At 41.0% G+C, this 23,493-nt stretch overlaps 1 protein-coding gene across 1 annotated transcript; it reads right to left on the bottom strand.

Annotated features, from left to right (window-relative positions):
- Positions 1-649: 649 nt before the first annotated feature.
- LOC104075152 (low-density lipoprotein receptor class A domain-containing protein 3) lies at positions 650-22,492 on the bottom strand (the record flags this gene model as incomplete). The annotated part of the gene is made up of 4 exons (XM_009575565.1): positions 650-784; positions 3,638-3,763; positions 21,179-21,185; positions 22,344-22,492. Coding segments are annotated over 4 exons (417 nt in total), but the record flags the coding sequence as incomplete, so codon positions are not given.
- Between the last annotated feature and the right edge of the window lie 1,001 nt (positions 22,493-23,493).

The raw sequence follows: 23,493 nt of genomic DNA, 5'->3' as shown, positions 1-23,493 counted from the left end.
ACTGAGGAGCACTAAATGTAGACTTATAGCATAAGTTAAAAAGAAAAAAAATGTCAGAAATTGTGTTCTGAGTTTCTCACAAGACTCAAAATACAACAATTTTCTAACAAAAATTCTCTTCCCTGTCCTCATCCTTTTCTTTAAATACAGAAACAAGGAAGGGTAGAAATAAATTCTTTCACTGTAGACTTGTCCTTCAGTGAAACATGCCTTTCAGAAAGTAACTGAGCAATGAGGATCTAAAGCTTTAAGCGTATACAGATTTACTCATCTGGTAAATAGACAGACTGCTGAACTACTTCAAACTGAAGTTTTATTATTGATCCCTCTGGGTCCAATCCATCTCTCAGAAGTCACTGAACGGATTCTCAGCAACTTCAGTGAGCACTGGATCACAGATTATAAGCACTTCCTGCAAAAGTGCATTTTTATTAATCTGAAAAAGATACCAGTCTTCTGAGCACTGAGAATGAAATGTATGCACGCACACACACTCTACACGTTTCACTCTCATCATTTGCAGAATTAGGAAACCACAGCTCTAGCCAACACGGAGCAAGCCAACAGAATCATATTTTCTACTGAGCCTGTTCCGCATTAATTAGAGTTGGTATAATATTGCAGAATAGAATAAAAACCCTGTGCCTACCTTGAGGGCTTTCGCAGCTTTCTTCATCACTGTTGTCTTGACAGTTATTTTGACTGTCGCACACAAAGCTTTTATCAATGCAAAGACCATTTTTACAGTGGAATCGGGCAGTAGAGCAAAGCAAGGGATTTGCTGCTGCGAAAAGAGAAAGTGAGATCTTTCATTAGAAATTCTCTTACCCAGGCAGTGAAATAGCCGTTAAGCAATCAATGACAATGGGTCACAACTGAACAGTTGGTCAATTTGCTGAGTATGTGGGAGTAACTTGGCAATCAAACCAACCTTGTCTCTCTAAACAGAGCATGCTGAAATTTCTAATTCATGCAAGATTCATTACAATTAGCAGAGATTTAGTCCACCCACAGTTGTGATAAGCCTTCTGTTCGCTTTCGTGAGAGCCCCTATCGTGATCACTGTTCGGTGCTCAGCGTTTGCTCACACTGAAGACATATGGAGGGCAGCACTGCCCACCATAAACACTGTCTGTTGCTTCCCATTACAACAAACTCAGTTTAGCTCAAGTTTCATGTTATAAGCCAACAACCCTTGCTGAGAACTGCCAAGCAGTGGTTTATTTACCTCTGCTTCTGCCTTTTTCCACCTTCCCCATTCTCCTCTCTATTTTGAATTGATACAATGGCAATGTTGACATTTCTCAACTTCTCAGTGTTTGAATTTCAACTCCTTTTTAAGGGTAATATGCACATTCCAGTAGCACCCAGAAAATCCTTTCACATAAGGCCCAGTGTTGCACACAGAGCAAAACCAGAATAGTATTTAAGCAGACGCATTTAGGTAGAGCAGTCTTCTCACCCACGCCAAACCCAGCAGTAAATATGCAGTAAAATGCTATGTCTAGTATCATTTAAAGCTTCAAGCAGTGCAGTTTTCACCACTTCTCCTAGCAGATTACATCACAGCTTCAATGCATCTCACTGCCAAGGTTTCCTTGATATTCATCTTAGTTTTCTCTTTCCTAATTTCATCCCTCTACTCTTAGCTATAGCCCAGCATACATAACTACATAATCCCTCCTTGAACAGTGTTTGCAGCCTTCATATACAGCACATATAGCCTCTTCCAACATAGTCATCGCTTAGCTGAGATATGCATAATTTAGCAGTTTTTAATATCTCCTCATAAATCAATCTCTCTGTCCCTTAATCATTTTTGGCACTCTCCTCTTAACTCCCGCCAGGTTTTGGTAATGAGGTGACTGAAACGGAATGCAACTTTCCAACTGAAAACCTCGGAAAAGCTGTTTAGATGCCTTGTCTGCTTCAAAGTGCTTCTCTGCCACAATAACAAAGGGGATTACAGTTCCCAAATACTAACTAGTTTCCTATTTTTTATTCTTTAAAGTAAGAGCTGCCTTTAAAGAGTCTTCAAAAAAAAAAAAAAACCCCCATAAAACTTTAAAGTCTGTCCTGCATATAACCCACAGTATATATAACAAACACTCTCAATTCCCCCAGCTCCCCAAAAGCGCGTTTATCATGAACATGCTAAAACTCCTTTGGTCTGAACCTGCTGCACATTTGCATAGCACATTGATTTTCCAGGTCATTTTAGGGCCTACAGTGTTGTTCCTCTACATAAGCAAAGCAGTGACTAGACACTTGAATATGCTAGAAAATAACAAGTGGGTGCTTGAACGGCATAGAGAAACGGGGAGATCAGCAGCATGTTATCATCAGCTGTAAGGTCCCACTGGAGCTACACACTACAAGCTCATGGGAAATTATGTCATTCATAACCAGCTCCATGAGCTGGTGCATTTTCAGTTGAGACCTGCCACTTGTCAGTCCACCACCTCAAGGATATCCAAAGCACTTTTGTCAAAACTTCTTTCTAGTCCACTTGTTTAAGCATAACCCAGAGTCATTTCCTTAGCCTTCAATCTTCTTTCTCTAGCTTCACTTGCTCCGCAGAGGTGCTATCTCCCTGCCACAATCCTCCCAGGGCCCAAACCAGACTCTCTAGGCCAACAACGGATGGCACCTTAAGAGATGTTCATGCTGCGGGGAAAAGCACACAAATAAGAAAGGCAAGTCCTCCAAGAAGCAGACAGTGATAGATCACTGTAAAGATCACCCCTTTTGTTATCTTTGAAAGCTGGTGTCTGTTGTCCTCCTCCTGACCTTTAAATGTCATTAAAAGGAAAAACTCAGCGTGCTCCAACAAGAGAATGAGCAAGAATTTGCTGCAAGCTTCCGCCTACACACCCATGCTTTTACCAGCTCCTGGTAATAGCAACAGAGCTGCTGGATCGAACATAACCTTTCCTTACTGCTATGATATATCCCTGCTAGACTTACAGATACAAATGGATCTATGCAGCCACATGCAGGGGGCTTAGCCCAAGTCAAGCAGTACTTCAGATGATCTCTCTGCTGTGATTTCCCTGCAAGCTGCTGAAGGGCAGCTCAAGCTAGTGCATTGGCAGGCATGTCTGACTTTGAGAACCTCCCTCTCCTTCCAAGAACCTGTTTCACTAAATAACCCTTTATTTGCTTTTTTGTTGTTTGAGAACATGTATAAACAGAGAAACCTAAACATGCTGATGAACAAAAGTCATATTCTTCAGTGGCAAGAAACAGGCAAATAAAAATTAAATAATTTAAAGTCATACTTAATATTTGCCCAATTTGATTTACATTTGAGTACAGAGAACCTGTTCAAAGCAAACATGCAGCTTAAATCTCATTTCAAAGTTACAAAGGGGCTTGACGTATGTATACAGGCATTATATACATGCATGTATACAGGCATTATATACAAAACAAGACTGAGCTGGACCTTAAAAAAAAAAAAAAAAAAAGAGACTGTCATTTTCAAAGTGAAAAGCACAAGGATCATCTGGGTTGTAAATGACAGGGAGAATATTTGACTTGGAAACTAAAGGCTAACAAATGCTTCCTTTCTAAGTAGTACTAATCAGTTGAAAGAAAAAGAAGCGTCCTGGCTCGCAAGCAGGCTCATACTTACTGCAGTTTTCCTCATCGCTGCCGTCGGGACAGTCCTCAAAGCCGTTGCAGCGGAAGCGGCCAATGATGCAGTGGATCCCGCTAGCGCAGGGGAAGAACGTGGCACCGCATTTGGATTTGGCTTTCGCTAGGAGAAGACATAGACAGAAGAGGGCAAAGATGAAGGAAACAATTTACAAAGGTTAGAGATCCTTTTGTAGCAGTACAGCTTAGGGAGGCACCGATGTTAAGTGCCTTCCAAGCTCCCTATGGCTTGCTTTCAGCTGCTTTTAAGTTTTTTTGCGAGGTTTCACTTGCTTGGGCTGAATTTTTTCCAATTTGTATGATTTCCAGAATGAATGAAACATTCAAACTCAAAACAAGTCAAATGACGTCTCAAAACAAATATAAGTTGCTCAGTGCTTTGGAGTACAAGTTTGTAAATTAGGCAAGCAGGTACTCCTAACTGTCCCTTAAAGACCCACGTGAATTTGACCAACTTAGAAGCACTGGAGGGAAAATATTAAAATAGAGGGTCGTACTTCACAGAAAACAAGAACAACTATCTCCTCTTTGCATGGAAGTCTGTTGTAAATGTCACTGCCCCAGGCATAAGACCAGGAGACAGACGTCTAAGCAGGTCCTCAGGCGGCAGACAACAACCCCCAGAGGCGAAGGTCTAGCTGGACTAATCGTAGCCCCCCAACCTGCAGCTACATGTCATGCTGAGTCCACAAACACTAAATAGCAGCAAAAGTCTAGATTTTGTACACCACCAAGCTTCTCTTGCTTGCTCAGAGAAACCAAACAGTGAAGAGCCCAAGGCAGACAGAGATAACGAACATGGCAGCAAGTTCAAAGAATTTGGGATCTGGAGGCAAACTTCGGTAAAGACAGGTGTACAAAGAGTAAGGAAACATCTGGAGAAGGAAAGGAGAAATACAGAGATATCAAGCGAGTTAGTGGCTTTGTGAGAATAAGAAACACAAGAGACCTTCATTAAAGTGTTTTTCAGGCTGCAAAAATCAAACTCAAAAAAGAAAATGCTATGATTAACACTGCCTTTATTCAGCACGATTTATATAAATTTGGGTGCAAAAGGAACAGGAGTTACATGAATTGCATCTCTTGCTGTACTTCTCTCCATCATCCATCATACAGTTCTTCAGGACAGAAACTACATCTATTTCATAGTACCAGTACAGCTATTCATAGAATACTAAATACTAACAACAACATCAAAATGTGTTTAACAAATGATTACAGAATCTCATTATGATCTCAAGTACTTCACATTTTTTACTTCACTGCACAGCAACTCTTCATGGCAAGAAGAGAACACTGCCCTCGGCTAGAGTGATGTGGATGCTTCCACCATGATGCTCAAGGCTAGCACCAGTTGAGTCTTGTGCTATCACCAGCCTAGAACAAAGCAACTCCCAAAGTAAAAAACAATTTAACGAGATGTGGTTAGATTTTTTTTTCCTCCCTTTTGCTTTTTCAAATTAGCACATGACATGATGGACCACATCACAGGATGCTGAACTTTTCAGAAAGTCCACTCTAAAGCAAAGCCAGTCACTGCGGGAAGAGCATACTGGTAACTGCTGGAAGGTGTGTACGGTGCAATGCAAACATGCAGTAATACCATGCACAGATCATTGATGGGAGAACACCAGAAAAGAAGCCAGCTCCGTAACTTGCAGGCCTTTTGAGTAAATGTTTCCTACTCCTACACCAAATCTACAAGATGTGTTTACAACTCGCAGGTTTTGAGATGTGACAGATCTGGAGATCACAGCGACAGGCAGTCTTTTTATGTAGCCATATGGCACATCAATATGCCAACCTGCGCAGTTTTATAAGGCCAGGACAAGGTCAGGGACAACTGCGGTACAGACAAAAAAAGTATATCCAATAGGGACAAATAGCTTCAGCATTAATTTGGAAGGAATCCTCTCTTCCAGAGTTAAAAACTAAGTGCAGCTGTAGCAAAGTCGTCTTCCATCACTCAGCAGAGTGCATATAAACTGGTTTAAACCACAACTACAGTAACTCTCGCTTGATTTAGTGTCCTCCAAAAGCAAATTCCTGCAGTTCCTCTCTTACATGTTTTTCTTTATTATACCAGTAGTTTTCAGTTAGAATTATGAAGTGTAAAATAGGATGTACAACTGAATTTCACATATTCAACTACCGCGTTTTCTGAAGAGTATCCAAGGTCCACTTGGGGGGAAAAAAGTGAACCATTACTTTGTAGAAAAACAGGTGATAAATTACCCTGAAGTAACTCCAGTGCTTAACACCACCAGAAATGGAAAACCCTCAGCCAAGACATCTGAGCTGCTGCAATTCTTCAAACAACTTCAAAGAGCAACTTTTGTGTTAGAGTTTTGAGGCAGATTGATCTCAGCTAAATAATTCAGTAACCACAAGGTTTGAGGCAGTACTATACCCCAGTCTTTAAACAAAAGCAGCAAAACAAACACCTCAGCAACAGATTCCCGGACCGTCACCGAAGCAAGCAGTCTGTATTAGCATTTGACCAATATTCAGCACACTAACCAGCCAGCCAAGCTGCTGCTGGGAGCGTGTGGTAATAACACAGGTACGTGAAGAGGTGCCCAATGCTTCACATGTTATGTTTCTGTTGATGTTTTTCTTCTTCTAAAAGCTAACATCTTTTCAAAACCATGTAGCGCATTTACATTCCCCAGACCAAATGACTGCCTCTGGACAGCTTCCTTTTTTAGAGATGTCTTTTGAGCCAGAACAGTTCCAAGAGGAGGAGAGGGAGAAGAAGTAAGAAAAGGGGGAAGCAACTGTGGTTTCGCCCCTGCTAACATTTACTGGATCCCATTTCTTCAAGCAGGTTTACTTCAGTCATTTGGGGTCTGAATTCAGAGGCTATCAACTTTATGGCAAATCATATCCAGAGATGCCCTTTGCCATCTCCGGAAATCCTGCCGAATTAAGGCTTCAAAATTATTTACTTCTAAAATTTCTAATACGGACCATCTCTTACTCTTACAGCCTTACTCCTCCAGACAGACTTCAGACTGAGAATCATCAAAACCTGAGCCTCTGGCCCTCTGAAGAGCAGAAGTCATGTGCCTGCACTTTCCTGACCAGAGCTACAAGCGGTGGCCAACGCCGCAGGAGCTCCGTTTCAGATATGACGGACAACACGTCACAGCAACCTCAGCTGTCCTGGCCCCTAAGGCAAGAAGGCCCAAAGCACATCTGGTGCATTACCTTGAGCTACTGCAGTAAAGCCATAAGCAATATTTAATGTTTGACCACATCTGGAGGAAAAAGGTGCTGGAATGACCAGGAACAAAGCTCAGTTTCTGGAAAATGTACTCTTTCCTCTGCCCAAAGCATCCTGATACCCCATCAAAAAGAGGGAGAAACCATTCAGGACACTGATTTAATGGAAGTATTACTTAGATAGCTATATAACATTTAGTTCAACATTTTCTCCCCAGACCTTTTCCTATCTCCTCTTCCTCTTGAAACAGCAGCCAGAGAACAAGAGTAACTGTTTATCGAAAGAGCACATACTAGTAACCACAGACCAAAACCAAACAAGAAACTAAACACCTTCAAATTATCTCTAAGTTTCCCTTTTACATAGTCCACTGATTTTCAGCTTTTTTTTTTAAACTCAAGGGAAGGAAAAAACAACAAACAAAACCCTAATGCAATGCTCCATATTTGGAACAGACATGATACATACACAAACCATTCCCAATTCAAACTTACATTTACATTAGACACCCCGAAAAGATAAAATAGCATTTCAAATGCCATAGTGATTCACTCGTCACACAGCTAAGCATTTACTAGACACAATTCTCACTCCCAAACAGAACTCAGTTTTCCCAGTTCTAATTCCAGACACAAAATGCATTTCTCATATGCTGTGCATAGATGCAGGAAAAATGAGAAACCAGTAATGGCTTAGTCCAAGCCATGTCCCCTGACTCTGGAGAACTCCACTGGAGAATTTCTGCTTTATTTTCAACTGACATCCTTCTTGTCTTCTGGCACAGTTTTCCCAAGGTTTTCAAGCAAGTGCTGTTTGGTCATTGCTCATAAAGTTTCTATGGAAAGCACAATCATTTCTTCCTGAGTAGAAACGCACCTTCCCATTCTGCAATGATCTCTGGAGATACCCTTAACATGAAGGGGCTATCCGTTTTCTTCAGGTGTTCAGCACCCTCACAATTAACAGATATGCATACCAGGATCACGACTGCCTGTAGCAGATCCAAGTCATGTGCTGCACTATTCACAGCACTCCTCTGCAATTCCTAGTCCCATTAAATGACTGTTACGAAAAAGGTTTTCTTCTCCTTTGCTCATCATTGTGTCTTCTAGTGCACAGGTCTCAAGTTTCCAGGCAGATCTGTATGTGAAAAGCTTTGTGTTTATTTAACAGCAACTACCTATCTGGCTCCTTCAGTGACTTCAGCCTTGGTAAGCTTTCAAGGACAGCATTATCTTTGCAATCTATATCCTTCTGTTACATTTGGCTGAAATGGGCTCAGGGTAATCAAAAGTTACCGGGATATCAGGAAATGACAAAAGAGAAGTTAAAAAGGACACAAATGCATGTGGATCATCTGACCTTGGTGTTATAACCAGCTAAAGAAAAGGGAAGGGAGAAGCTGGTTGTTTTTAAATGAACTGGCAAGTCCTCCTGAGCCCAGGTCTCCAGAACCTAACAAACTGAGACACCACATGTTGGAGGGGAAGGGGTAAGGACTGACGGACACACTTGAAATACAGCAAGAAATCACACAGCAACTTACAAAACTAAGTCTAAAGAAAGACTACTCAAATAGCAGATCCAGTCTGGATCAAATTGCAGAAATATAGCAAGTACAAAAAACACCCCAAATAAACTGACATTCAACCAATTTGTGAACCTATGGCAGAAAAGGATCGATTCATTCCAGTTCCACACTTCATTTGTTACCTAGTCATGGCAGAAGCAATCCAGGACTGAAACATTAACACGAATCTGTATCTACATTACACAAGAGGGAATTGCCATGGTATTTAGAAAGAGGTGTCGGTGAACCACCAGGCACTAGAGGAGCCTCCTTTGACTCCATTAGCCATGGGAGGAAATTGCTCTTCACTAAAATATTGTTCTCATCTCTTAAAATTCAAACATGAAGCAAGTGGTGAAGATGGTGGCAGAGAACTGCTGGCCACAGTATAAGCTTGCCAAATGTTCCCCCCACGTTGGTTTGCTTAAGTTCAGGAAAACTATTTTGGCAGTTGTATGTGCGAGTGTGTGATGTTGCTCCTTATGCTACGCAGAAACCAGTTCTCCCACCCCCTTCTTTTAAGGCTCTAAAAAAATAGTAACTTCCCAGTTGTACATTCCACAGAAGATGTGACAGTTTGCAGGCATGGCCCTACAGCATTAACAGAAAAACATTTTGCTATCTTTAGGGTACCAAGTGTGAAACAGCACTATTTTTCAAAAAGTGTAATCCGGTTTATTGTTTCTCAGCAGAGATGAACAACAGCGAGGGGAAAAAAAAAATTAGATTTGGCATACACTGTGTAAAACCGTGAAACAGCACTATTTTTCAAAAAGTGTAATCCGGTTTATTGTTTCTCAGCAGAGATGAACAACAGCAAGGGGAAAAAAAAAATAGATTTGGCATACACTATGTAAAACCTTATACTGTATATAGATACCCCCTTGTATAAAAGCAATTCTGACACTCTTGACTTGGCTACAAGGACTTAAAACCTGACTAGAAGGTTACAACAGATCTGTGATGGACAGGTGATTTGTCTTTCCACAGATAGAGCAGCAAAGACATCAAATGTCTTCTATAATTATCAGCAAGTAAAGTGCAGTTCTGGACTACAGATTTGAGGAATATAGCCTGGAACAAGATGGCACGGCCCAACTTCTTGGAAAAAAATTTGTCATCTGTAACTGTAAGTAGATACTAACCTGTTGTTCAGATATCACAGTAAAATTTTAGAGCTGTGCCGCACTACAATGACACGATGCTTAAAGAGCAGACCTTAGATATTTATAACAGGTTGAGTTTCTCTTCCAGAAACCAGTACACAGTCTTGCTAAGGAAACTTTAGAGAAGAAACTTTCTGACTGAATTGTCACTGTTGAGCCAGCTAGTCCACGCCTCCAGCATTTCACACCTAGTTGCAGTGAACTAGGCACTGCTTATTGCATGCAACAGATGCAAAGAGATCGAACAACAGGCACCCCACATGACGTGGCCACTAGGACAAGCACATTTCCTTCTTTTAACTCTACAAACATTTCTATTTCGAAATATTTCTGAGTTATTTTGCGATCTGGAGTGAGGGAAACGGAATGTAGCATATCCAACAGCAGACATTTTGTGACAACCTGCAGCTAGAAGTAAACAGCACAGTATTTCAGCATCAGCATCTCTGAACTCAAATTGTTGCCTTAGAACCCCTCCAGGTAGCAATCAGGCAAAATAACTTTATGCTGCTTCACACCCACACGTCTCAATCCAACAACAGATGATGATTTATTCAGCTAATCAAAACTTGATTATTTGCACGTGACAAGAGCAACTCTCCAGACAGAAACTGTCATGTGCAGATGCTGCATTATTGCCGAGCCACAGATATTTTCCTGACTTTGATAACGAACCACCTTAAACTTTTCTGCTATTGTTAATTTATGTTGAGAGATGCCACAGCCACATCAGACAGCACTGTAAATCCAGTCTCTCTTGATGCACGCATGGCGAGGCACAGCATTTCAGTAAAGACTCTACAAGGAGTTAAAGGTAGCCATCTTTTCAACTTGTCCCTGCTCTCTGAAAAACAGGTTTTAACTTCAATTTACAAAGAAGAGAAGGATCGATTTTACAATACTACGTAACGCAAGCAGGATGGCACCAGGATACGATCCCTTTCACCCCAAGAACCCCTAACCCAGTTAATACTAACAGTTGTTTTGGGTTAGTTAATTGCTGTTTGGACCCTACAGTATTTTCAGATAAGTTCCTAGTGGGAAAGCCACCGCTACCTACAGTCATTCAGCTGCCTCGGCACAGAAGGCACATGCATCATTTGTTGGCTCCCAGAGCTCTTCAATAAGGCTGTCTTGCAGAAAGACATGGAGAAGTTTCACCTCCTCTGCTTGCTTTTTCCTATCTAGAAAAAAACCTAGCACTTGAGTACTATTCCCAGTATGAAATCCACCCAACAGTCTACTATGCCAGAAGTTCTCCAATTCAAGACAAAACTATTTAATTTAATGCGTTTTGATCCAAAACTCGGCCAACTGCAGAGCATTCACTGCCCCTACAAAAAGCCCTTGGGTCACTCTCACCTTTGCTCCCTGTTTAACCACTCAGGTGAAAGAGTTGCTAGTCATAAACTGCTAATGTAAACTCAAAGAATGTGAGCCTAAAAAGTACTTTATTTTAAAGGCAGCAATTTATATTCTTTTTAAAGTAGTGAAATTAGCCCCATAGGAAACAGGGTTGCCTCCAACATAGTAAACTACCACCCACTTACATGGGCAATATTTACACTATAGTTTACAGCAAGAGAGAAAGGACAACGCTAAAGTAAAACAAAGCCAATGGAGTCTGCTGCCATGAAGAGTAAACTGCTTCCTTTGAAAAGGGGAAAAAGAGAAAGCACTTCAGAGCTGGACTGCTATGGGTCAGTGGCCTTTACTTCTTGCCAGACAGTAAGGCCTTAAAGTCATCTTCCATGGTCTAGAAGTCTATGTTTCAGTCCTTCAAAATCATCAGATGTCAGAAGAGAGCACAGACAAAAAGCTTGTTTTTCAGACATTCAGTAAAGCGATATCTCACTAAAAGAAGTCTTTGAGAAGTTACTACTCATTAAACAACCTGAACAATAATATCATACAAAAGGACAAACTCTAAATCAGCTGTTACACCATACAAATTAAGCACAACTTCAAAATTGTGAAGTTACTCAGGATGCATACAGGCAGGACAGAACGCCACAATTAAGGGACCTCAGCAGCACAGGCTACCCTCCTCAGAGGACATCAGTGTGCCTGATGGGCTATGATCTCTCACCCCATCCTGGGCTACTAGCCACCTGATCTTTTTATTTCAGTTGTGCCACCGATTCCATCCAACTATTAAACTTGTCTGATTCCAAGCTCTCCAGTCAGAGCCCCATCTAGAGGAGACCAAGAGGATTAAATAATTAACACCACAAACCCTCTTGATCTCCCTACATAAAAAGCTATCAAATGTAAGTAGCTATTGCACTTGCCCTTACTCATGTGTAAATTTCTATAATTGAGCTTCAAATGAAACATTCACCATAGTCACTTCATTATAAACCTTATTATAACTACTAAGTATTTGGTTGCTTAATCATGAGTGAAAACAAAAGTTAATTCCAGTTTGATATTCCAAGTTTGAGAGCCATCTGAGTAAGTGACAAAAAGATCAGCAGCTGGCTTACAGCATCTTCCCAATTAATGCAGATGCTCATTTCATGCATTGTTTAATATTCAGCTTTGCTTAAGAATTCTGATGTTTGTCACCCCTACCCGCAACAAATATTCCAGGTCAACCAGGAGATAACAGGAAGCAGCAAGAAAAACAGAAGGAGACTCAAAAGCACTCAGTGATCATAAGTTGTGAACTGAAGTCCAGAGGTCTTCCATGGGTATACGTACCACTACTACAATATATGCAACTACTTTTATAGGGGAATTCCTAGCTTTCTGCTATATATTCTAGTTATTTAGAAAAAGAAAAAAGGTGTTAATTTCATTAGCCTTTTACACAAATTATTACTGGATTATAAATAAGAACAGAACCACTAAAGATTGGTTTTGTAGAGTTTTGTAAGATTGTTGTTTGCACAACACCTGGCAGCCTGGAATCCTAGCACATGACTATGCTTACACCATTAACATAAATACACAAAATCTGCTTTGACTGCAGCTTTTCATTGCCATGATCTTTCCAGGGTGCAAGCTCTGGTAGAATGCTTCTCTCCTCCTTAGTTCTGGCCCTGCTGTTAGATTTTCTCCTTCCATATATTAAAAGGTCTCCCCAGCCATAAGTAGTCAATAAAAAAAAATTACCTACTTCTAGGTTTCCTTACAGACTTGTGCTTTCTCCACAGACATTTAAAATGCACTAGATGGAAATGTAGTGTAAGGCAGGGCACCACAAAGGTAGACTGTTAGTCCTGTTTACAGAGGGAGTTAAATTCCCAGACCATACTCTCAAAAAAACCCACAAGCCCCACACTTCCACCATTTCACATAGATTTTAGCAGGAACACAGAGTTTTGAAGTATTCAAGTTGCTGTAATTATACTAGTTATTTTAACAGACTGCTTTTATATTTATCTCTATGCCTTTATCTTGTTCCTTGTGCCTGTATCATCCTCCTTCATGCTCATGGGGGATCACAGAGCACATTAAATTAGTCAGTATTTGATGGCTAGCTCGGTTATTTGTATCAACCATTCAGCTGCCTTTGGACACATCCATTTGCAGCAGAGGCTTGTCACCATCTCCAAAACTTCACACAGTCAATGACCAAAGTTCACAGCCACCTAAGCCTCTGGTGAGTACCGTGAGCCACGTCACAGCCACTCCACTTCCCAAAGCAGCGGATATAGATTTGATGAAGTAAAGAGTACAAGCTCAGCTCTAATATTTTTGAATGGTGTTAGAATCGTAAGATAAAATCCTCAAATGTGACAAAGTGATTTTGATGCTGGAGTTCCTTTTTTTTTTTTTCTTTAAGTGACAGGTTGCTAAATTACTTACTTGCAAGAATTCATTACTTGCTTATTTATCTTTTCCAAAATGTGGTGAACTTTGATACAACACGCACTTCACATCTATTCAGCTCACACTTCCGTAAGCCGTTAGCCAGCAAGACAGAATTGAAACTTATCAGAAACCAGCACTGGAAAATTATGAAAGCTAAAAGTGCACTTAGCTAGCAGCAACAGACAGCAGCAGATGAGATCACTTCACCTTTACACATGTTGGGGCAGTCCAAAAAATTGTTGCAGGTATGCAATGCTGGATCTTAATCCCAGGAATCTGAATGTGTGTCTTGAAAATATCACCCTGCCCCTCATCTTCTAAAGCATTAACCTTAGTTAACACCAGGCTTTAACTGGTGCTTTAAGAATCATTTTTGGGGGCCACTGATGTATTAAACAATTCCAATTCAGTAATCTTTACAGACGGGTAGGATTAGTCCTACCCAGGGTCCTGGCCCATTGCTGTATTTCTAGGAGATCTCAGCTGGTTTAGCCAATTCCTAGAGCTTACTGATGTTACTTCTGAATTGGGCAGACATTTCTTCTTAACAAAACACTGCATCTCATTCTTCAGTGCACTGAGCTCTGCTTGTTGAGCCTAAAGCCTAGTATTTAAAAGGATAGCAGCCAGAGTTATTTTGTGCCCTTTGTTCCTGTACATGAAAGCCATTCATTAGACTGACTCTGCTGAGTGGCTAAACCCAAGCAAAATATCTTCAGCTGTAATAATTGTACTATCATAATAAGCAGTCATTAAATAGCTTATAGAGATTGCAGAACCCATTGTCTCTACAAGACCTTTTCTCTCTGTCTTTTAAAGTGGCTACTAGATCTAGTTACTTATTCTTAGCAGTGTGGAAGTCATAAATTTGACTGCTCTCCCAGCAAAGCGTATGGAAAGGTGAGGACAAACATCTAAAGTCAGATGTCACCAGAATTATTTGGGTTGATAGTAATGACCATTTATTAGTCAATTTTGTCCATGCCTCCATTTTAATTTTGGGACTTACAAAGGAGAAAACATGGGTACATAATGTGCCTTAATTTAATTCCAGCTTGTGATCTTCCTTGTAGAGCAGGCTCGAAGCACGCTCTTGATTGAGGGCAAACTCCATGAATATTTTTTTTTTTTTTAAAAAGCAGTGAACAGCAACAAATCTCAAGGCCTTCTTCTGAAATCTACCCCACATCAAAGAGGGCAGGACAAGGCAGTCTGACAGTCCTCATCTGAGGCTTCCAGGCGTACGACATGGGTTTGAAGCTGGTGCAGTCCCCACTCAATCCTCCTTCCTACTGCAGGCGGCACCAGGCAGTGTAGGAGCTCTTGCACCAAGAGCTTCCCCAATGACAGAGCAACTTCTTCAGCCATGACTTCGGTTTCAGTGGGCTTTTTTCTTTTTTAAATAATTTCCACCCCTCTGATACTGTGAAGCTTTTAACACATACAGTTCTTCCAAAACTACCTCTTTTGTAGAAACTGGATGTAATTAAGTCAGTCAAAATGCACCTGAAGTACCAGTCTGAAGATGAAAACCTAACCAACCTGCCTTTGTTCTGTGAGAGTTTCAGTTTCCCAATTGAAAGGTTTTAGAGCACAGGAAAAGATTCTTCACATTACCTAGGAAACCCAGGCTGCTAATTGCAGAGTGTGGGTTTCATTTAGCATTCTTGTAAAAAGACTCTCTATATCTCATCCACAACTGCGTGTAATTGTTTGTTACGAACACTTTCCCGCAGACTCTTCATTCCTGAACATGTCGAGCAGTAAAACCTGTTGCAAGTGAACACCAGAGGGAGCAGTAAACATTTGTCTGGTAGGTAGTTTTTTTGGAGATGGAACAATAAGGTACAGGAAGCCTTGGGGAAACTTAAAAATGGTTATGGTGGGCTGTATTTTCAAACTACAATATATTGCTAATCCAGTCTAATTCCCCACCAGTGCGGGGTCAATGAAGATTAAGAGCAAGTGTGCAGATACAAACGCTTTGAATGATGCAAGCTTAGTTGTGCCACATCTGCCACCTCCTCATCCACCCCCTGATGACACCAGAAGATTTATAAGTCTTCTGAGACTATAAAGCATTTATACAAAACGCTGTCTGCATTTACATAGATTACATGGAACTGAAAATATACCCAACATAGAAAAGATAGACACAGAATGCAGTGTGAAAAAGTGGGGCATTTTTATTATAAACACAGTTCAAACTCTACAGGGTAAGATCAAGAACATGGTTAAGAGACACATAAGAGAAGATGAAATCAAGGATTAATATGCCAACATATCAGCAACAAACAAGTAATTACAGCACTATCAAATATTATTCTACTAACCTGCCAAAGACAGTTAAAAATGCTTGCAAAAACAACAATAGAAGCATGGTTACAACTGTAAAAACACAGATCAGAAAACACTCCCACCACACATTAATAAAAGCCCCCCAAAACATTTTTTTAAGGAATTGAACATAAGAAGAAAATTTAAGTTTTCTCAGGCCTTCCTCTTTGCACTACAGCATGCAGCCCACCAGATCCACCCAGGAGTTCCTAGGGTAGAATGACCCTGGCTTCAGCATGGGTTCCAAGGGCTTCAATTCCCTGATACAGAAAGACTCTTACCACATTTGCTAGACACCTGGATCAAATTGGTTTCTCAGATTGCCCAAATATGAGTCACAGCGTTCAGGGCTATGAGAGTTAGCCTGCTGGTGTGGAACTCCAGAAAAGCTTGGCCCACCACACCATGCTGAGTGCAACCCAGGACTGCAGACATTATAAACCCTTCAGTTCTGACTGCAAGGGGTCCCCTGCAAGCACATGTGTCTCAGGCAAGAGACGAAGCTGACCTTTAGCAGAAGCCTGCTTGGCAAGTGGCTTCAATACCTGCCTGGAGAATAAATTCACCAGTTAAAATTGACCATTTTCATGCAGCACTTAATTTAATGAAGACATTCTCCCCCATGGAGAAGACTTGCTCATAAAGACTCTGTCTGAAGGACAATCGGAGCAAGCTCTGATGATGATGGATTGCTGGGATGAAATGAACTTTTTACTACTGCAGTTCCAGATGTTCCTACAGAGGCCAGCTCTTGCTAGCCAGTGCAGAAGCGTGTTGGCAGCACGTTCTTACAAGCATGGATGATGCCCTGTTGCTCAGACATCCACTCCAATCACACAGCCTTTAGCATTGACTCAAAAACCTGCTTTACCTTTATGTTTGTGTTGAATGAGCAACAGTGGCAACTGGAAACAGAAACATGTGAGAGACAGAAGTTCCTAACATGGGAACACACCGCCCCAAGGCTATCCTTGCACAGGCATTTTCTCTAGCCCTCAGCCTACACTCTTTATCCCTTGGATTAACACAGCTAGTCACTGTATTCACTGTGTGCCACTATTTGCTCATAGCTGAACACACAAACTTGGCATGTAAGAAATGGCTCTCAGAAGGAAAATCTAGACTTCTGGGTATTTGGTATGTCTCTAATTCTGGCTGCTGTCATGCCAGGCACTTAGCATGGATGATGTGCCATGCTCTGAATCTGCACCATCTGCTGCTCGTTAGCTCACAAAGGCAGCAACATGCCATCTCTCCACTAGCTGTTGCTCATTAGCTGACAAAAGGCATTTTCAGTGTTCACATTGTTCTTTCTGTAATAATCCAATACAAAGATATACAAAGAGCAAAGACAAGAGGAAGCAAAGATGACAGAGTAAATTATAAGCTTAACTAAGAATATTAGCATACTCTTAAATCTCAAGGAGACAATCCTTCCAACAACGGCACGTGGGTCTTAGCCCCAAAGGAGTATGTCAGCAGGTAGGTATAAAGGTCAGCGCTACAGATAATCCATTTACTTCAAAATGTTTTGAAACATGCAAGCACGCTTTCTAGGCTCTTTCCATTCAGGTTCTCTATTTTGTGCCATTTTGGATCTTCCATATCTGATAACAGACAGAGAACAGAGTAGCTGACAGCATGCAGCTCCCACCTTGACTAATGTCAAGTGCTTGCTTGGGGTTAGCAAGCACTAACCCCAGCTATATATATGCCTGGTATGCAACCAGAGCAGGATTTAGGAGCTACGCAATCAACACCTATAAGCTCCACAGGACAGTCTTGTGGAAGAAAAATTCTGCATTTGTCAAGTGAAGCCTCAGCTTCCATTGTAAATCATCTACAGAGCTAAAAAGCAGTAGTAGTAGTTAAAAGCCCACTAACGTTCAAAAGAAACCTGCATGACAGATATTGGACTACACAGGCTGATGAGCAATCCAAAAGACAAGAACCAGCAGAGCTGGGGGAATGAACTACAAAAGGGTTCTCCATTTTGGGAGATGCACTGATGATAGCAGATTAATCAATCTGTAGAGAACTGGAAATACTCACAAAACATTTACACTGCTATGGTCAATTAATTCTTTTTCAAGCTCAATTAGTGGCTTGGAGGAAAAGCCAAAGAGTTACTCTGCTTCAAGGAGAAGCAGTTCTTATTTACAACAATGAGAAGTCACTGTCTCAGCTAATTACCTCCCTCTTATGCCTTTTCTCAACCCTCTTCCCCAGATAAAACCAGGTAAAATTTTTCTGTCATCACATCACCATGACAGAAGGCAAGAGTACAAGAAATGTTCTGTGCACTAAACAGCATACAGACAGCTGGCATGGGAAGTGTTAAACTGATGACGGGTCAGGGCACAGAGGAAGCAACAAAGATGACAGATGGTATGGATTCTGGCAAAAGTGGGAGATGATGAAAAAGCCCACAAGCGAAGTGACATGGTTAACAGAGATGGCCCTGCACAGCAGGAGACAGAAAAGGGACCAAAGGAAGAGAGGGAAGAGATAAGACATGAATGGAAAAGGTGCAGGTAATTCTGCTTTGCATCTTATTTCCTCCTCACACCCAGACCAGCACTTTTCACTCGCTGGCTGCAGAAAATGAGAACCAGACCATGAGTTGTAAGTTTTCCTGTTTGAACAGGGACAGACAGGATGAGATGCTACAGCAATGGAATTGATAAAATGTTGCTGGACATCCACATTCAACCGTAAGGCAATCTAAAAGAAAGAGAAAGACTGCACATAACCACACACGTGTGCATGAAACTTCCTCAGTGGGCACGCCAAAACAGGGCACACTTGTCTTCACAGAAATACCAGTCCACAGTACCAAATGAATCGTGTAACCAAACTCCTGTTCACACACAAACACATTAAAGCAAGATTAAAGCCTTTCAATGTGAACTAGTTAGTCGATAAGGAATCACAGACAAAGCAGCTTAAAGCACGGCTCAGAGTAGTAACACACTGGGAAGTCAGCCATTTCATGCTGCTAATGCAACTCCTATGGCTTTGTCTTCACTATCAACAGCTCAGCTAATGCAAAGCAACGTCACAGCAGAAAACAAAGGACTCCAATTTTGCTGCAAGGTAAGTTTTCGTAAGTAGAGCCCTAGCCCAAAATTATTAAAAAAGTTTTATACCTATATCTATACACACACACACGCTCCAACCCTTGCGATGCTAGCATGACACCTTCAAGCATGGCTGTCCTCCCTGGAGTTGCCTGACACAAGTAACACAACACACGCTGGTACAGTGACACAACCAGATGTGATGCACATACTTACACATTTTGAACGTCAACTGTTCTTACTTTTCAACTGCTGTTTCTGCAGTCAAGAACAACAATTCCTGGGCTCCTACATTCCCCTCTCCCACTCACTAAGGCCAGAGGATCTGAATGTTAATTGCACTGCACATCTTCAAAAATTGTTTGGTTTAGCGTCTATCTCATCACTGGAAACTGATCATGTACTAGGAAAAAAATTTTCCCAGTGCGCATATCCAAACCCTGGAACAGATGCCCAGTGGGGCTGTGGACTCTCCATCCTTGGAATTGTGCAAAACTTGACCAGACAAGGCCCTGAGCAACCCTGATCCAAGTTAGTCCTGCTCTGAGAGGGCAGCTGGACCAAAAGACCTCCAGAATCCTTTCCAGCCTAAAGTAATCTAGGGGCCTATCTTTGCCGATTGACACAAGCTGGAGCGGGGAGAAGAGACAAGTGATTTTTCTTCTTCCTTTGCCCTTCCCAGACAAGATGCTAGGGCTGCCTTTCAATGCCTTAACTCTGAGCTAGGAACTCAGCTAACACCAGATTTGGGCTGTATAAGCCCATCCAAATTGTGATTACTTTCTGATGTAAAAGACTGGTTGGTAACACTGTAACAGTACACCATAAGAATGGGACCATTTTCAAAATTCATCAAAAGAGCAAACCAAACTTTTTTAGCTATACACACTGTATGTATATACTTACATACCTAAGTGACTGAACTGTCCCTCTGAAGCTATTAGCAAAGCTAGGTGCTTAGCAGGATTCAAAAGGGGATGTTTCGTGGGTTAGAAGGATCATCCATCCTTGAGACAGTAAGCCAACTGCCTCAATTCAGACATAAGCCAACAACGCAAAACCTTCCCAGCTTCCTTACTAATGCTGTAATTCTGTCTCCCAGTGAATCCTCTCACACCCCATGTCTCTGCCATGGTGCACAGACTGTAGGTACAAAGGCATATTCAGTATCCCCCACACACAGTGGCTGGTTCGTTAGACATGCTCCTCATGGCAGCATACACAGAGTTAAAAGCTGCCTACTAAAATGGAGAGGATAGAGATGCAGAACAGGCAGCTTGAAGCTCTCTGAATGCATTACAGAACGTTGTTTGCATGAATATTAATTTTTTGTTTGGAGATTCAGATGAGCACTATCTCCATTCTGTTTTGGCTTATCTGACCTGTTAACAGCAGGCCAGCACAAGATATGAATCCCTTGCTCTCCCTGTTGTCTCTTTTCCATGCTAATTTTACATTTATGAAGGTGATCAGATAGCAGATAGATGTATGGGAAGAGGAAAGAACAGTCTAATTATGTCCGTTAATTTGGGCAGGATCAAAAGGATGCTCATCTAGAACACTGTTAGCCAACCAAGTGGGCTGGAAGTATTTGAATAAAAAACCCAACAAAGGACAATTCTGCAGAAACTTAAATTCATAGTTGCAGCATAGCCTAGATCAGTGGGGTTTATTTGAGTCTGCCATGACAAGAACAACTTTTATGAACTGTCATTTTGCAGCTATTTATATTTTATCGTCAGTTACTGTGTTCACTACTGTCTGCAATTCACTAGATCCAACTGATTTTGGTAAGGAAATTTTTGAAGAGTCACAAAGCGTATTTTCCTGTTACTGATTCATGGGTAAATACCCAGCCCAGCCTTCATTAAGAAAATCTTCATTAAGGTTAATGAAAATCTTCATTAAGATTTTCTAATTGTACCAGGTGAAACAAAATTCATGCAAAGCAGAGGATGACAACATTCTTAGAGACAGAAAACCTCCTGGTTTGTATCTTATAAATACAGAGAAGTGCCATCATTCAGCTTGTTTTAAGAAGCAGAAACAGCACACCAAAAGTCATGCTAGCAGCATATTCAGGAGCCAGGTAATGAGGAACCTGAGAGTCACCCAGCTGTTGTCATCAGGAACATCTCACTGAAAGGTACAGGTTGAACTTTGGACGTTTTTTATTCTTGCCAAAACTCCTGCTAATATAAATTCTGCTAGGGTTTAAACAGACATGCATGACAATGATCAACCCTTACAACAGGTCTATCCTTTCCTAAGATGTTAAAATCTGAGTAAGAAAAAAAAATTAACCTGTCTTCAATGTTGCGACAAGCCTGATGCTTTATAAAGACTGCAAAGCATCAGATATTTTATACAGACACTTTTAATGCCTTAGAAAGGGAGAAAAGCTCACTGGCGTAAAGCAGAACTATGTGTGGAGATTTCCACGCCAGTTATTAAAGCCTCCTTATTTTAAAAGGGATGGATAACTGGCGTTAAAGAAGAGGCATCAAGTTAAAAAAAACAAGAGCATTTAATAAAACATGGTATTTCCAGTTAATTTGGAAGAAGCCATTCTTTCTTCCTTCTGCTCCATAAGCGAAGCTAATGATGTCTTGGAAGTGTCCTGGGAAAAGTAAGCTTCTTATAATTTGGCTTAAGTTTAATGAAAACCTCCATGAAGTATATATTTAAAGGAGCAACATTTGTTAGACGAAAAGCAGTAACTTACTTCTCAGAAATTTCTCAGTCACTCTAGAATCACATGAAATTTGAGGGTTTTTTCACTCCCAACGGGATTTCAAATCATAGTGTTAACGCTGCAGCATAATCTTGCTGTCTGGGTAAAACATGTAGGCTAGCAAGTTTCATGCTAACTAATGGTTGAATAACATTAACTAAAGCTTAATTAATGCTAAGAAAAAGATGAAATCACTGAGGAGAACCAGACCAGACTTTTTTTAGCTCTCTAGAACTGGGAGGTCTGTAGGGAGGATTAAAACATGTAACCATTATTAGTCAATTCATTTGGTTTATTTTCCAGAAAGTTAGTGTTAAGTTTCAAAGGGTTAAGAATTACATTTTGACAGGAGAGAACAAAAATAACATGATACAGTCAACAATTTTGAAATGAAAGGAACTAGTCTTCATAGTAGTGGAGGTCAACTTATAGCACTAGGCCAGTGTGCTGAAGCAGTATACGCAGGATTCCTAAAAAATCACAGGGCATCACCCTTCCACTGGAAGAATTGTAAGTCAGATCTGTCTCAATTTATCCAGCTGTGAATAGGGGTGTAGGTACCTGCTACCAAGTGTTGTATTAAAATTGGACAATTTGAAGAACCTTAAAGACCTGAAATAATAAGAAAGGCTGTACAGTTTTTCTAACAATAGCTAAATTAAGAAACAGGCAGTAGCTTTGTTACTTACCTAAGATACACTACAGAACTCACCGGTAACACTACCTAGCCAAGCTTTGTGGTATTAAGCACGTTAAGTTCCTTCTCATCACTGTCATCAAAGCAGTCCGGCAGCCCATCACACTGCCAGGCCCCTGGTATACAGCGCCCGTTACTGCACATGAAGTTTCCAGGAATGTTGCATTCGTTTGTGAAGTTATTCCCAGGCAACAGTTGGCTCTCTGTGACAAACAAAAAAGAGGAAAGTTTACAGGGGATTTTAAAAATGGCTGCGAAAGCAGTCACTGAGCAAGCTGTTTATCAGTGGTTGAATGAAGATAAGACAAATGGATCTTGACCCTAGTTGTCATTATCCTAACAGTATCCTGAGTACGGTACTTGGTAACTCTCTTTTTCCTAAATGATCATTTTACCTGTTCTCCATTCACACTCCCCATTTTACAGATTTCTTTCTTGCTATTTTCTTTCTAGGAACATACATGCAGCCTTCTATGTATCCTCAGGTCAAAGCAAAGATGGTTTAAAAAAAAAAAACCCTCTCCTTCATAGGGTCAGTCTAAACACAAGTAAAACAGATGAGGCTACAAGAACTCAGCTCCATACTCCCATGCTTTTGCCAGATCAGTACTTAGCCTGCAGAATGTATTTTTGTTGTTGTTACCCAAGGGCTAGGAACTAGGTAACACATTGACTAATTCATACTAGGTTTTCAATTAAGTTTTAAACATAGTGCTGCTGATCAAAGTTAGAATTGAGCTTCTTGGTGTTAATATAGTCCCCTGGCATACATCTGTCCACAGGCTAGTAAGGCAGCTGGCACGCTAAGAGTCTGCCAAGGGGAGGGATACTTGCCAAGCAGCAGGATACTGGAGATCAAGAGACCAGTGCAAGAGGGAAACCTAGAGATTTGCCTTCAAGGTAAAACACACCTCTAGTCAGTCATTTTAATCTACCGTGTCTCCCACTTTGTGCACTGTTTTTGGAATGCAGATATCACAGAAACACAAACTTCAGTGAAGGAAGATAATGACACTCAATGGTTTTAATAAGCACCAAAATGGCATGTCATGTTGTCGAGCTGGAGGGAAGCTGCAAGACAAGGCAGAGGATGAGAGAAAGAATATCCTTCCCCCCGTCTTCCTCCGTCATGTTCCAGACTAGTCTCAGGCAACATGCACTTGACCAGGCAAAAACCAGAAACACAAACATTCCCGCAAAAGGG

The sequence above is a fragment of the Fulmarus glacialis genome, unplaced genomic scaffold, assembly GCF_000690835.1.
Source record: "Fulmarus glacialis isolate BGI_N327 unplaced genomic scaffold, ASM69083v1 scaffold4654, whole genome shotgun sequence".
NCBI lineage: Eukaryota > Metazoa > Chordata > Aves > Procellariiformes > Procellariidae > Fulmarus > Fulmarus glacialis.
Note: the sequence above shows the minus strand (reverse complement) of the source record. Positions and strands in the feature narration are given on the sequence as shown.